Below are 16,329 nucleotides of genomic sequence, written 5' to 3'. Positions count from 1 at the left end.
GAGACATCTTCACCAGACCTTGCATATCTAGTACTTGGAAGGCAGCTATGTTTCCTAAACAATAATAAAAAAAATATAAAGAGAAAGGAACTTCGTCTCGAAACAAATCATGAGTATAAAATTGCCATCGTGAAGCTGAGGAATCCATTGTTGTTAATGTTTTAAAACAGAAGGCTATGAACTTCCACAATCTGAAGAAAAGTTAGCTATAGATTGAATACAATTACATGGAAAATAGCTTTTTACCAGTAAAAAGGATGGGCATAGGCCCCAATCACAGAGTTAGTGTTGGCTGTGGTGGCTTGGGATGTCATCACAAGGAGATTACATCTTCTGGAGGAGAGAGAGCTGACAGAGACAGGTGCTGGGTGCTCCTCACCCATGGGACTGTGGCACTGCTTGGAGCTGTGCTGATTTACGATGAGGTTACAGAGTGCTGCCATTGATAATGCTGTTAATATCTGGATGGTCTGCTTGTTCTTTTGTCCTTGACTTAAATCAGGGATTCAGTTCAGTCCCCACTTTAATGTACTTCCTAGCCTGATAAGCCATCCTTGTGGATGTATTCAGTACATGTTAGAGAAAGACACAGAGCACTCAGTTCAGGTACATCCTTTGTCAGACTGGCTGCACAACAGCCTTGGGTTTGTCACTTACTTGGAACAGGGTTGATTGTGCCCTGCTGGCTGCAGTGGATGCTGCAGCACTGGGACACCTCCGTGAGAGTGGCTGTGTGAATACAACAGAGCTGTAGTTCACTGGCTTACCAGACCCTTGAGCACAAGGTCTGGTTATGACAAGAGTGTTTTACTCTGTGCTGAGCCTGCTTCAGTGGAAAGGTTTGTGTTACATCAGTTTTGCTTAAGATTCCTTAGGCAATTGGGAGATTTGCTTTACAACTGTCAGAGTGCTGTGCAGCTTGTAATACTGTGCACACTGTGGTGCAGCACTCCAGTGTTTCAGCCATCATTCGTGTCAGTAAAAACTTGTCCTGACAGTTCACCGAACTGTGGCTCGTTAAGAGGGTGGCAGCGCTCGCTTACATGCCATCCTGGCTCAAGCAGAAAGGGAGAGAAGTAGCTGGAGATAAACTAACTGGTGTGTTTTATTTAACATTTTGTCTTCCGTTCTTCTTGCAGGGTTGCTAAAAATCCACTCAAATCAGTCTAGTCCACAGCAGGCTGTTCTGACAGTTCCCAGCCAGCTTAAACAGCTCGGTGTAAACACAGCTTCTGGAGGTGTTCAGACAATACTCATGCCTATGAACAAAGGTAAAGGGCAGAGGAGGATGACAGATGGTGTTTGAAAATCCCCTTTGACACAGAATAGCACTTGGTCACTGTTGGAATACACGGTCCAAAGTAGAGATAGAAGAAAATGTAGCAAGGAATTCATCCCTAAACTTTGTTCTGCAAAAACATTGTGTTGCTTCTGAACATGGTTATTTGTCAAAGTGTATGAAATTTGATTTTTTTTCTTCTTTGTTGCCCCCTTGTTTTTCTTTTCATCTCCAGTTTTACAGTCACTTTCTACCAGCAAAGTTTCAGCAGTTTCAGCTGTTACAGCAGCAAGTATGACTGCCCCTAGTCCCTCTACAGTATCCATCACTAAAGGTAACAAGGAATTTCTCAATAAGATAAGTAGTAGAAATAAAATGGTGCTACTTTATGCAAGTGGCCTGACTAGGAAAGTGACTGTGGGTTCCTTTATTTCCATTGTTAATAGGGTTTCAATCAAGTTAAAATAGCACCTGGGGCCTAGGAAATCACAGTGATTTCCCCCTCAACAAATGCCAAAGCACAGACAAGTATGGAGAGAAATGGGGATGTCCTAGAAAGCTACCATGAGTACCTTAAACACTCATATTTTCAATCCATATTTGCAGAACTGCATAGAGCAGCAAGTGTTCAGTCACAGTGACTGCTTTCCTCAGACAGGGACTGTGGTGGACTGTGCTGGAAGTTGCTCTCCAGCTGCACTGGGTGCAGACAGCACGTGTCTGTGTGCACTGAGGGGGAAGAGGTACTCTTAGTACTTCCCAGAATAAAGCGTGGACAGAGCTGAGACACTTGGAGTCCAGTTCTTGCAGAACTGGCCTGTGTCTCTCCATCCCAGGAGCATGACCAGACTGTCTGGATGTTCGGGGTTGGGCACATCTCCCTCCCTGCTTCTGTCTTGCCAGAGTTCTGTCCCAGACGTGAGAAAGTTCAGATGTCAGAATCAGTGGTGTCTTCAAAGAAGTTACTGCTTTGAGATGTCACTTCTGGTTAAAACTTAGTATCTTTCTATCCAGCTCTTTGTTTACAAAATGGCCAAGTACATTTGCAGCAGTTCAGTTTAGATCAGACAGTCATATGCAAAACAGCAGCAATTGGTTATGCAGATTTTCCAAAAAGGATGAGATGTGAGCATGTTGAGATTTGGGGGAGGGGGAGGAACATGTTGTGGTGGCTCTCTTTCAGCAGAATTGAAGGTCAAATTTGTTCGTGCTTCGCAATCAGAATGCAAACAACAAAGGAAGTGATGTTATGTAAGACTCTTAGTCTTCCTGGAGTCTCACAAGACACTTTTTATCAAGCTGGCTGGTACTTTTTGTCTTAAAATGTGTTCTGTTTCTTTGAAGTTAAGATGGAGCCTGATTCAACTGGACAGAACTGCAGTTCTGTGGGTACCCAAGAAAACCAAGCAGCAGTGAAAACAGAAGAGAGCTCTGAACTTGGGAATTACGTTATCAAGTAATTGTTCATTTCTCTATAAGGATTTCTGATCTTTGAAATACCAGGTTAATGGAGATGGTTCTAGGGATACATGCAGTGGGATACTTTTGACCTAGAAATACATGGTAAAATCTTCCATCCCATACACTGCTGTAACAGTGCTAATCCTGTTGGGTGGCATTTGTTTCAGTACTGCAATATTTTCTTTTGGATGGAAAAAGGATTTGTATGCAGGGCTCACGAAAGGGGAAAAATTGAGTATTTGCAGTTGTTTTGGGCTTTGCTAAAATCACAAGCTGCTAAAATCTCTTTATCATCCTCTGGATGATAATTCCCACTGCTATTGTGTGTCCTTAGTAAGGTCAAACTGCCCAGTGACATACAGGTCAAAAAAGGGGCATCTGAAATAAGTAGAACTGCCTGTCTTCTGGTCTCGTTAAGGTCATGTACTTCTGTAATTACTTAGCATAAGGGCTGTCTTGCTTCAGAATTGGAATTAAACAATAATGAGTATTTATTCACTGGGTGCTGTGAAATCCGGTACCTTGTTTGTGATGCTCTTGCAAGTGCTTATTAGTGGTTTTTTTCCAGAACTCAGTCTGCAGAATTTTCTCTGCATATTTCTTAAAGTGTGTAGGATGTTTCTTCTCCTCTTGATTCCTCCAGTGGCTGACTTTCCTGTCTCCGTGTTTTGAAAAGTTTAGTTATCCCGACACATCCCTGCAGACATTACCCTGGTGGGGAGTATGTGTAGGAGACAGGAATAAATCTGAAGTAACCACACACTGGAAATCATCTTAGTTATAAAATAGCTATTGGAAAATACAGCTCCTGACAGTTAAATAGGGTATGGCTGGTTAAGTAAACTCCCATGTTCCCACTGGGACAGCCTGCACTGGTTGGTGCATCTTATCCCTTAAAGCAGTGTTGCAGATTGCACTTAATGCAGGGGTTTTTTCCAAGCCTACCTTCAGTTTCTTCAGCTTGGAAGTGTAGCTTCAGATGTGGACACTTTTTGGCAAGAGGAAGGGCTGTTTGAAGTACCTTCTCTGGATTGGGGCATAACAGTTTATCCTCATTTGTAATACCTTGGGGCTGAAGACTTTAAACCATGCAGTGATTTTGAAACCTTTTGCAGCTGATTCATTGCTTCCAACAGTCTTCATTGTGATTCTTTTTATCCCTTGCAGCATAGAATATTTGGAGAACGTCCAGCAGCTTTTAACAGCAATAGTGAAGAAGGTCCCATTAATTGCTGAAAAAAGTAAGCAGTAAATGAAAAGACTTTGCTTCTTATTTTCAGTGTATCAACAGAATGCCTTGCATATTCTGTAGCCACAGAAGTTATTAAAACGTGGAATGAAATGAAGCCATTCACCCAGAGAGCTTACTCCAGGGGTTATTCTAAAGATGCTTAGAATTAGGTTCTTCCAGTAAAGCCAAATACGTTGTTATCAGCCATTAATAACTTGCATCTGGTTTTTGGTTACAAATAGATTGTATTTCTTCACATAATGGCTGCAAGTAGGTTTTCTTTTCCCTGGTTTGTCCTTAATGGATGTGGGTTTTTCTTTTTTTTTTTTTTCCCTTTTTAATTCTTTTTTATTTTTAAAATATAATACCAGGCTTTTAGAATGCTTGCAAGTACAATAACATAGGTCAACACTGTAATGTGTTTGTTATTGGGGTTTTTGCCTTTTTTTTTTTTTTTTTTTTTTTAAAAAAAAAAAAACCAAAAGGTGGTAATCTGCAGAGAAACATTTAAATTGTGTATGGTACCTTATTATTTCATACCTCTTGCTCATGTACCTAACTGAAAATGGATCAGCTTTCTCTGGTAACTAATGCACTTTGAACAAGTGTCCTAGAGGCTGGGTAGGGCAGATCCCCTCAAGCACAGGCAGCAGAGTAGGAGGGGGAGGCACATAAAGCTTCCATTACATACAGCTCTCATGCTTTTCCCAGAAAACCTTGTCACTGTTGTTTATTTTTACATTGTAATTTGTTTGGGGATAAAAAAACATTTTCCAAAGGAAGAGATTTTGATTATTAAGACACACTCACAGGTCTACATCATACAGTTTTTGAGTGAAGAACAAGTGTTTCTGCATGTGACCAAGAGGGATGCTGGTTTTGCATCCAAAAAACACAATGTCAGTCCCTCTTGGAGAAAGCAGAGCATTTGTAAGAATTAGTTACACTCACTGAGCCTGTGAGCATAGTACACATTTCCCTCTTGCTCTCTGCTAAATAACATCAAAACCAGAATCTATCTTGCTTACTAAAACCTTAATTCAGTTTTTGACTTTGTGTTTTTTTAGGTGAGGATATAAGCTCTTTTTGTGCCAGTTCAGTGGAACAGTATTACAGCTGGAATATTGGGAAGAGGAGGGCAGCCGAGGTAATCCTCTCCTGTGTTTCATAAGCAATCATCGGGAATACAAGAAGGATTTCTGAATTATGGAGCCTGCCTCGTTGTTGGCTGATTTGTTTTCTGAATCAGTCAGTTATTTTAAATGGCAGCATTCCTTACAGCAGGACACACTGACTTATGTTCAGGTAGTGATCCTGTGTACTGTTCAGAGGCTTTCTCAAGCAGAAGGGATTCTGAAGGGTTTTTTTGAGGTTATTTCAAAATCAGATGGTTTTGAAACATTTTAAAACTCAAAATTTTTGCCAATTGTCCTGTTAGCACTTTATCCTCAGCACTCCTCTGTGGCATATTACAGTCATGGGACTTTTATAAAACTTTGTCTTCCTTTTTATGGGACTGTGTCTGCTTTCTGTAGGAAGAGAATTGAGGGATCTGCTGTGAACAATTCTAGTGCTGAAGCAGATTGTCAGTTCACCAAAGATAAATATTTCAGTTAACCTGGACCTTTTTCTATTGTGGTTATGTTTCTCCCTATTTCTTTATAACTTTGCCATCTTGTGTAGGATGTTAACAGGGGGAGGATGTTAACATTGATTAGATTCTTTGCTGTTGCCAATGATTGCAGAGTTTAATCAGATTTTAAGAAGCATATTTGCTCTAGTGGATTTCTTGCATTATGCCATCTGAGGTGTTACTTGGGAGATGAGACATTTCAAGTCAGGACAAATTTGTCTAAGGCCCTGTAAATGCACGTCCCTTTTCCTGAGACTTACTTTGGATGGTAAAGCCAAGTTTAAGTGACCTGTCAGAAATCATTCTGACTTCTGAGAAAATCATGTTCCTTCTTTTTTTCCTTGCCACCTGGATTATTGTTCTGGGCTGTAGGCTAACCTTAAATGCTTTAGCCAGTGTGATGAGCTTTCCCTTTGTTTTGTCACAGTGGCAGCGAGCAATGACAGTGAGAAAGATCCTACAGGAAATCATAGAGAGGCATCCCAGGTTTCACCATATTACCCCTCTGAAAACAAAGCACGTGGTGCACTGGTGTCGATGCCATGGCTACACTCCACCGGACCCTGAGACCTTGCGGAACGATGAGGACTCGATTGAAGACGTGCTGACACAGATAGACAGTGAGCCAGGTGAGTGTGGAGGGACAGGAAGCTCCTTTCTGCCAAAGGCATTGTTTAATTTAATAAATGCCTTGGGATGTTGTGTATGTGCACACCTGTGCTGCTGCTCTGTTCTTAACTCAGTTCTCTCTGGAATAACCAAAGCTGGAGATTGTAAGGGCAGGCCTGCAAGTGAGGCTGTCCCTTGCCTGTATTAGTCCTGATGTTTCTCTGGGGCCTCGTGGGTTTTACTGTGCTTTGGGTCCCGTGGAGGCCCAGTGTAGATAAATCTCGTGAAAGATGATTCTTGCTCCACAAATATAATCTTTTATAAGTGGATACACAAAGTAAGCACAGGGAGTAATGACATTTCTGCCCTTGGGCAAGGTTTAGCCTCTGTTAAGACTTACTGTGAAAACAGTATGAATGAGTTCAGCTACAAAACAAAAAAACCCAAACCTGGCAGTGACAGTGTGGAGTTCAGTGGGGGTTAGTTTATCTCCAAAAGTGAGGTGAATTGGCTTATGTGAAGCTTCACACTTGGTATTACAGGTGCTACATTATTTCACTAGGCATAGCTCTGGGAGCCCCACAGTTCATTTGAGTATGTATTAAAGGTACATCTTTCATTTCATCCATTCTTCACAGTTAAGCTCTCTTGTTTCACCTTCAGATAATCCCTCCCCCAAAGCTGAATGTTTTTCTGGTCTGATCATTCAGGGATTTAAGGTATTTCACAGAAGTGCATGGATTGGTTATACCTTGTGAAATCTGGCCCTGCATTGCAGTTGTTGAAGGTGGAAAGGAAGGCTAATATCTACTTTTTAATATTTTTAGCTAAATCACTAGATTTTTCTTTGCCTTTGAAATTTTTTGCATAGTTTTCCACTAAAGGTTTTACTGGCTCATGTTGATCATGAAGAGAAGAGGTTGCCCTTTTGTCATTCCACTGTGAATGTCTTCTGATTTTTTTTTCTCAAAAATCATGATAATGCTTGTCACAATATGAAAGATGATTTAGTGCTACATGATGCCTACATAGTAAAAACTCCACTTCTCCAAGCAAGTTGAAGAGCATCACACTGGTTTACCAGTTGCCAAAAAGCTTAAAAAGCTTCTGTGAGAATGTCTGGGAGACTGACATATTAGCCTGCTTTTGTTTGAAATGCAGCCTTCTTGAGTGGTAGAGGAGCACATGAGGGAGAGGACCACAAGTGTCATAAAGATATAATTAGAACGCTCTCAATGACTGTTTGCATTTCTGTTCATCGTTGTGTTTGGTAGGAACTACAAAAATAGCTTGCAATTACCTTAATTCCTTGCCACATTTTGAGTGTGCATCTGTTTATAAACAGCTTTTCATAACCTATCATGTGTTTAATTGATTGCTTCTTTTTCAGAATGCCCTTCATCTTACAGCAGTGGTGAGGAGCTGTGCCGAAAAGTAGAGGAACTACAGCAATTTCTGAAACAAGAACCAGAACATGAAGAGGAAGTAGATATTCTCAACTTTAACGAGCCATTAAAAGTAAACATTAAGAAAGAACAGGAGGAGAAACAAGAAGAGATGAAGTTCTACATGGCTTCCTTGCCTGCATCAGAGTTCGTGAGGGACACTGCTGAGAAGGTAATAAGTGACTCATAAAGCTAATTGGAACTGTTGTTAAGCTAGCTGTGGTCTTGCATTTATTTAGTTGCCTTTTTTTTCATCTCTGGATTTTTTTAATGAAAGTTTTATAAATGCCCTGGAAAACCTGGACCTTCTGACTCATGACACTCAGCTGCCACTGCTGGCAGGAGAAAGGGAAGTGTACCAGCTGGGAGTTCATTTCAGAACGGCTGTGTTGCAAGGCTTAGTACAGAAAAAAGTCATCTTGGAAGGCTAAAAGCAAGGATAAATGAGGGGTGAGGAGCATTAGCATTGAATTTTTCCTGTCCTGTCGTGTGAAAAATTCGGACTTGTTTCTTGGGCCAGTGCTGTTTTAATAGCAACTCCTGAGAAGGGGGTTGTGATAAAGATGAGGCCACAGCAAACTTCTTTACTGCTTGGATTGCTTCCTCCCATTCAAATCAGAGCAGAAGGGAGGGAGAGGGAGGTGTTCTGTCACCGCAGCAGGGAGGAGAGAGAGAAGACTGGCTTGGATTGTAGGAAAGAGTGCTTGCCATTGTAGCAGCGGAGACGGGAGCAGCGGGAGCGGTTTGCGTGGAGCAGTTGTGGGAGAAAGAAAGGATCTCTGTCTCCACCTCACATGCTGACATCAAGGGACAAAGCTTTGGCTCTGCAGTGTATCCAGACTCTTGCTACTTAGGTGACAAAGGCACGGACACAATGAGAGTGGGACTGCGGGATGAAACGCTCTTTTGATGTGGGACTTTGGTGCCAGGAGTGCTGTTCAAAGTGGTTTCAGTTGCCATAGTTGGGTGCAGGGAAGATGATGAGTAGATGGATTGAATATATGTACAGCTTTAAAATAGAGCTACTGTTCTCAATCCAGATATACCCAATGCATTCTGGGTTTTGTGTGGACTTTCTGAAACAAACATTAAAACCTGGTTTTGTTTCTTTCTGACTTTTAGAGGCATTTCTGCAGGCTGTACTAATTTTTTCCAGATTTTTTTTGAATGAAGCCTGAGATTATACTGCTTGGAAGTTCTGCAGTATCTGCTTGCTTCTTTTTTAACTACCCTTTGTAATCATGGGTTTTTTCCGTTAGTCTTATCTAATCTGTAGTACAACTGTAGTACAACTTGAGTTGTGTTATTTGATGTACTAATTTTTTTTTCCTCTCATATTATATAGATAGGGATTTCTTTTCAACCTGCTGAGGTACAGAAGAATGTTTATGCATCAGTAATAGAAGATATGATTTTAAAGGTAAGAAATTATTTCACAATAAGGGCTTAAGTGTAATTGTATTAACTCAGTAATTAGAAAAAAGATGGAATATCTGTATTAATGTGCATCTTTTAAATGAGGAGATCAGGGTCTGATGTCTGTCTCTCTGCACACAGAGGCAGGTATATATCTGCCCAAAGAGTCATACACTTTTGTGAGTGTTTCCAGCTTTCTAACTGATTTGTTGGCTTGGACACAGAATAGTGATTTGCAGATTCTCACTGCCACTAAGATACTGACTCATTCTGTAATTTTGAAAATACCTCTTACTTTGTCCTTCCCTTCATAACTGGGGGTGAATCTGCCAGCAGTGTGTATAAGACTTGATTATTTTATACAAAGTTAGGTGTTTTTCCCTAAATACCTTTGGGTGCTTTGCCTGTGTTGTCTCTGCTGGGAAACTGCTGAATTCCTGCAGACAGTAACAATTCTGCCTTGTGTGAGAAACCATTTCTCTATCATAATGGCTTTTGGAAAAACAGAAATGGTTTTGTACCAAAGCTTGGAACAGCATGGAGCTGGAGCCCTTGGGTTTGGACTGAAGGCTAACACATATTATTTCTAGCAGGACTCTGCTGTATTTCATGCCAAAGATGATTTTTGGGGTTGTTTGTACAGACTGCTGCTTATTAGAAGATGACTTTTTAAAAAGCTAATTGATTCCAGGTGGCACATGCACTCGTGTGCATGCCTGTGCTGTGCTCCCTGTTACTTAACATAGTTAAATTCTGATATAGATACATCCATTTGTAGACACAGATTGTAACCATCAGGTTGCTCCATTACAATTGTAGAGTTATGCCAGTTTTCCTGACTGAGTGTCCCGGAAATCTCTGCTCTGGTTTTGACACAGCACAGAAAGCCAAGAGCCTTAATTACTTTTGACTGAACCTTGGTTAAGCCAAGTGTTGGGCATACACCTGCTGGCTTCTTGCTGCCCAGGCTGGAAGGTTTCTGAGACAGTGTCTTGACCACAGGGAGTAGTTGGCAAGCACGTACCAGCTCCCAGGAGAATATCCGCAGTCTGCCATGTACAAAACCAGCTCTGGTGTGTGAGAGGAAGGGCCTTGAAATGCTCTTTGAAACACAGGCTCTGGAACATTGGATCCACCCTGCTGTGCCCTTGCTCTGCAGGTCCAGAGGGAAACCAGGCTGGGCAGTTACAGTCTAAGCTCTATGTGTCTATCTGTCTCCTTCTTTCTGTTAAATATACACGTCTTAAGTAATAAAACTCACTTGAGCGTTTTGAGCTGCTCTCTGCTGATTGATTGAGGATTGAATTGAGCCAAAATTTCTGCTGCTCTGACACTGATATTCGAGCAAATAGCACGTTTCTTGGCTCTTTTTGTAATGCTGTCTCCTACTGTTGTCTCCTCTCTCAGGCCACTGAGCAGCTCATGAGTGATATCCTGCGGCAGGCGCTGGCTGTGGCGTATCAGACGGCTCCTCACAACAGGTACAGCAGCTTGATTCTCTGGGACCACTTACATCAGCACTGAGGGCTTCAATGGCTTGAGACATTTAGTCAGTGTGGGGCTCAGACTGTGAGAGTGAGGGAATTTGCGGGCTATATTCTGGGAAGATCCAAGCCTTATAAGGCAGTTTGTCATCTCCTGGCTCCATAGTGGCAAAGGATGGAAACACGAACAACATCAAAGACTGAGGCAGGATTCTCTGGCATTGCCATGCCCAAAGGCAGATGACCTGTTTCTACAGAGCCACATTGGAAGGACCTGCTAACTCTTGTCCATCTCAGATTACTCTGTAGACAACTTAGCCATGGCCTGCCAGAATTTAAACTACCTAAATAATCTCTGTATTTTACAGATACACATTTTTCTGGCTCAGATACTGAGCGATTTTTATAGAATCATAGAATGGTGTGGGTTGGAAGGGACTTTAAAGACCATCTCATTCCAACACCTGCCATGGGCAGGGACGTCTCCCACTATCCCAGGTTGCTCAGAGCCCCATCCAACCTGACCTTGAACACTTCCAGGAATGTGGCATCCACAACTTTCTCTGGGCAACCTGTTCCAGTGCCTCACCACCGTCACAATAGAGAATTTTTTTCTGATATCTTATGATTAGACCACATTTTGATTTCTATTCAGCAGAATGATTTGGGATACCTTGAAATTGATTAAAAAATAACGCTATGAGAAAATGCTTAAATATTCACTTGTATGCAATGTATGAATATTTATATTATATATAAAACGTATGTGTTATATATGTCTGTGCTATAGACGGTCAGGAATTAATATTTCAGCACTGGATATTCCTGTCCCAGTGCCTAAGAGGTTTCCCTCAGTTTCGAGAGTGGCTTTTTTTGTGCTGTGATATTTTAATGCTTTTCCTGTGTTGCTCTAACACCTACTCTCATATAAATTTTTTTTGATTGATATTTTTATTCCCCCCTCTCCCCCCATTGATAAATTTATTGGCTTGCTGCTTTATGGACACATGTTTTTTTTTATGTATTATAATAGCATCTCTGATGCATTCCCTGCAGGACTCCAAGAGAGATCACAGTGATGAATATTCACAAAGCCATCTGTAATATTCCCTTTCTTGACTTCCTCACAAACAAACATATGAAGATACTAAATGAGGAACAATGAAATAGAGCAGAGAAGATTCTACAGGAAAGGTGGATTTATGACTGAAGTTGGGTTGACAAATCCAGTATTTCTGTAGGACACTTACATACATTTATAACGTTGGGCTACTAGATTGTTACCTCCAATTAAAGATGCACCTTAATGCAACAAAATGATGCTCTGTTCCAAATCAAGTTGTTAAATGTCAGTGTTTACTTGGTAAGTGTATGTTCAGTGGCTGAACAAACATTCTCAGTTTGCATCGAGTTGCTAGCTGTGAGAGACTCCACAGGCTTGGTCCCTCTGAGACAGCTCTATTGAGGAGACTGAACTGAGTTTTAAGATAAAAATTCTGCTTTTTGATGCAGTCTGCCTGCAAGTTGGTTTCTCCATGCAGTGGGCAGGGCACTTGCTTTGGCACTCTGAGTGTGAGAAAAGCCAAAGGCAGCTTTTAAAGGTGGGTCACTTGAGTAGGTGGGTGGGATAGGTTTGGATGTCAGGGAGCAGAAAGCTGATGGCTGCAAAAATTCAGCCAGTCCTGCCTGAGCATGGTGTGTGTGACTGAGAACACAGCTGATCAGTAGCTTACTCAGCAAAGTGTCACCTCACCCAATTCCTTACCACTCTAGAGGAGGTGTCAGATGCTGCTTTTCTGTCACCTCAGAAAGGGTAGACATCCTCATATAAGATGAGCAAAGCATAGTCAGGCCTGGGAAGGTTTGACTGACCACTTGTCTTGCAGAGGAAGGGAAGGAGCAAGGACAGGTTTGTGGGCTTGGACTGGCTGAAACACTTTGCTTGCCCAGCAAGTGCCTCCCCAGGCTGTCAGAAGTTTGGAGTGTGCTGGAGGGCAGGTGACCAGCTGTGTTGTACAAGTCTTAATGTTTTGGCAGTGTTCACCAATGATCAGCTTAGACCATGAAATGCTGTGGGAGCAGCTCTACTTTGGATTTAGTTCTGTTCTACACAGCCTGATAGGAAAAGTCAGACATTTGCTGCTTGTGGGGAGATCCTCTGATGTCTTGACTGCAGGAAGAAATTCTGCTACTAACCCCAGCACTTACCTGTCTCAGGAACATCACTGGTGAAGGAGACATGTCTGCAGCCTGGCTATCAACACCTCGCTGGAGAAGGCTTCGCTGACAACATCCCGACCACCTCACATCCACCACCCCTTTGTCCTGCCTCTTGGGGGCTTGCTGGTAGTGTGAATAAGCCATTGTGGAGCTGGTGGGACTCCTGTGGGACTGTCATGCTTTCAGCGTGCTTGTTTTGTGTGGCAGTGCTGTCGTGGGTGGAGCATGGGTCAAACAGCCAGAACCTCCAATGTGCTGATCTCAGCTGGGTCTCTGATCTGCTGCATGGCCTTTGATTTAATCACTCTGTGCCTCAGTTTCCCCATCTCTGAGCATGGGGAGCAGGATACCTACCTCACAGGGGTGTACTGAGGCCTCGCTCTTGTTGGTGCCGTGCTTTGACAATACAAAGCCTTTTATAAACATTAAGCTACAGTTATCTTTCCTGGCCTGGGGTAGGAGCAGAAATCTTCAAATTGTTATCTTTTGGTGCTTTTTTTGGGCTAGAAGACAGATGATGGTAACTCCGGTAGTGTGCACAAACTGTGAAAGATGGTTCAGTTAGAGGGTGGCTTCAGGCTTTGAAGGAGAGTAGCACAGGTTTAATGCAGTTGTTAAACTGAAGAAAGCACTGTGTACCTCAGGTGAGGTCCTGAATGTCTTCTCCTTAAATAAAACCAGGATCTGCAGGAAAGCCCCTCTCAGTTCATCACAGCTAACAGTTCTCTTCAATGTAAGAGTGGCAAAACCTGACCCTTGAATCCAGGAAATGGGACCAATGGATGAAATCCAAACAGCATTCAGAGAAGGACTTAAATGCCCCCTGGGAAGGACGTTACAGATGCTCTGGATTCAAAAGCTAATCCTGGCTTGTTCGGGTGAGCTGAGTGCAGGATTGCCTGCGAAAGGAAAGGGCACAGCTTAGCCCTGACATTAGTTTATCAGCAGAGGTCAGTGTGACGGAGTCGAGCAGTGGTGATTATGTTTCAGCTCAGTGTCGAGTAGAGAGAAATCCAGGTAGCTGGGGAACTGCAGGCCCCATGCTTTGTAAGCTGTAGTGAATTCTGTACTTTCAGGCACCCCTGTGTGCTGCTTTTAGTGCATAAAAAGAAAAGAGAAGGGCATTTTCAAGATGTGTTTCTGTCATGACTGCCTGCAGGTTGTGTGGGTACAGCCTTTTGGGCAAACTCAGTCGTGCTGTGATCTGCAATGATCTTGAGTACGGTGTGCAGTTTTGGGCAGCACAATATAAAAAAGACATTGAGCTATTAGAGATTGTCCTAGGAGGCCACGAGAAGGTGAAGGGTCTGGAGGGAAAGCCTTATGAGGAGCAGCTGAGGGCACTTGATTTGTTCAGCCTGGAGGAGACTGAGGGGAGACCTCATTGCAGTTACAACATCCTCATGAGGGAAAGCAGAGGGGCAGGTGTTGATCACTCTTGTGACCAGTGACAGAACTGAAGGAAATGGCACGAAGCTGAGTCGGGGGAAGATTAAGTTGGATCTCAGGAAAAGGTTCTTCACCCAGAGGGTGGTTGGGCACTGAACAACCTGCCCAGGGAAGAGGTCACAGCACCAAGCCTGCCTGAGTTCAAGAAGCATTTGGACAACACTCTCAGGCACAAGGTGTGACTCTTGGGGTGACCTGCACAGGGCCAGGAGTTGGACTTGATGATCCTGATAGGTCCCTTCCAACTCAGCGTATTCTATGATTCTGTGACACACACATTTCCAGCCCTTGTCTCTTGTGGGCTTAGTGTCTGGGATTGTGACATGCCCAGAGCACCTTTTGAGGATGCAGGAGCTTGTCTTTGGGCATCTGTTTGCAAATTGTGGCTTCTTTGCCTGTATCCTGCTTTTCTGTGAGGAATGGAATTTCAGAATGAGTCCTGCACCTGGCCCTGAAGCAGGGCAGGTGATGACCCCTCATTCTTAGTGGGATTCTTGCACAGAAGATCTATTGCTACATTTCTGAGCAACCACAGGTTATTCTCCTAGGAGATGCATATGAATAGTATATAAAGTTTGCTGAAGCAAAAATAAATTGTTAAAAGCAGATAGGAAATGACAAATTTGTTTAGTCCTTCAGATGTAGGAAACGTTTGCAACAAGTTCTTTGCATTTTGAATAGTGGTGGGAGAAAAATTTGTTGGTGAGAAGTTCCTGTGGGAATTGCTTGGAGATGAGGTAGAGGTTGTGGAATTTCACACACCTGTTCAGGTGTTTGTGGAATGCTACAGGTGATAAGGTGTGTTGAAATGTTATGGTGTATTTCTCTGACTTTTGAAAGAGTCTAGATACAAGTTAAAGATCTCTTTACAAATATTGCCCCATTTGTAATGCTGAGTGTTTAAATCCTTCATGTTATCTGTATTATACTGTATAATTGTGTAAGATACGTATGTTTACAATAAATTCTTTTATTAGCTGTGCCCTAGCACAATCCTAATTTGTCTTGACTGTCACCTGTCACTCAGTGTTTCTCCAAATCCACAGATACTTTTGTGCTGTGTGTTCAGAATGTCCTAGTTAGTTCTGGATAACAATTGCTAGTTGTGGAACTGATCTGAAGGAAAAGGTAATTTTTCCCTTTTCCAGTTATTTTAAAAAGCTCCTGGTTTTGGAGGCTGGTGGAAGGGAAGCCAGGAGCTGAGCTCCAATCTTTCGTCCTCCAGCGCAGCCTGTTTAAACAGCAAGTCACTGGTTTATGTGGAAGATGGAAAGGCAAGGTGGGTTGAGGTTGGCCAGCTGCCACACACCCACCCAGCCGCTCTCACTCCCCTGCAGCAGAACAGCAGAGAAAACAAGATGAAGAAGCTTGTGGGTCAGGATAATTTACCACAGAATCATTTAGTTTGGAAAAGACCCCTTAAGATCATCCGGTACAACAGTTAACCCAGCACTGCCATGTTCACCACTAAACCATGTGCCCAAGTGCCACATCTGCTCTTCTGGTAAATCCCTCCCACCAATGGCGACTCCACCACTGTTCTGCTCAGATCAAGGCAGTCTCTGTAGATAAAAACAAGGACATCACGTACCAGTTACTGCCATGTGCAAAACGGACTCGACTCGGGGAAAATTAGTTGAACTGCTTGCCAGATAGAGCTGGATGGTGAGAAACAAAGACAAGAAAAAATGTCCCCCCCAACTCCTTTTTTTCCTCAGATTGACTTCTTCAGTCCTTCACTCCTGACTGCTACCTCCTCCATCCCTCAGGCACCGGGCTTACTCGGTTCCTCCTCTCAGGGGTTTGGCTTCCTCAGCTGCCCGGGCATGGCGGGAACCGGCTGTGTCTGGCACAGGGCACCCTCACACACTGCCCTTCCCTCACCGAGACCCACACACAGCTCTGCCTTCCCCTGAGACACCCACCCACAGCTCTGCCCTCCCCTCACAGACACCCACCCACAGCTCTGCCTTCCCCTCAGAGAAACCCACCCACAGCTCTGCCCTCCCCTCACCGACACCCACCCACAGCTCTGACGTTCCCTCACAGAGATCCCCACACAGTGCCCCCCTCCCCTCACAGAGACCCCCACACACTGCCCT

General features: G+C 43.1%; 1 protein-coding gene across 11 annotated transcripts in view; it reads left to right on the top strand.

Annotated features, from left to right (window-relative positions):
- The window catches only part of YEATS2 (YEATS domain containing 2), a 47,904-nt gene extending 32,690 nt beyond the window's left edge, over positions 1–15,214 (top strand). For 7 of the 11 annotated variants that reach the window (XM_050307887.1, XM_050307886.1, XM_050307884.1 and 4 more), the window contains 10 exons: positions 1,140–1,271; positions 1,515–1,613; positions 2,624–2,735; positions 3,908–3,981; positions 5,039–5,118; positions 6,032–6,233; positions 7,604–7,830; positions 9,004–9,078; positions 10,482–10,555; positions 11,615–15,214. In XM_050307887.1, coding sequence (XP_050163844.1) covers positions 1,140–1,271; positions 1,515–1,613; positions 2,624–2,735; positions 3,908–3,981; positions 5,039–5,118; positions 6,032–6,233; positions 7,604–7,830; positions 9,004–9,078; positions 10,482–10,555; positions 11,615–11,723 — 1,184 coding nt within the window. In that variant the 3' untranslated portion in view covers positions 11,724–15,214. Of the gene's footprint in view, positions 1–1,139; positions 1,272–1,514; positions 1,614–2,623; positions 2,736–3,907; positions 3,982–5,038; positions 5,119–6,031; positions 6,234–7,603; positions 7,831–9,003; positions 9,079–10,481; positions 10,556–11,614 lie in introns of those variants that run through there. The other 4 variants (XR_007627883.1, XM_050307885.1, XM_050307888.1 and 1 more) reach the window with 4 other exon arrangements.
- The last annotated feature ends 1,115 nt before the right edge of the window (positions 15,215–16,329 follow it).

Source organism: Myiozetetes cayanensis, unplaced genomic scaffold (assembly GCF_022539395.1).
Source record: "Myiozetetes cayanensis isolate MyiCay16 unplaced genomic scaffold, myiCay2020 scf13, whole genome shotgun sequence".
Lineage (NCBI taxonomy): Eukaryota > Metazoa > Chordata > Aves > Passeriformes > Tyrannidae > Myiozetetes > Myiozetetes cayanensis.
This window is presented reverse-complemented; position numbering and strand designations above follow the sequence as displayed.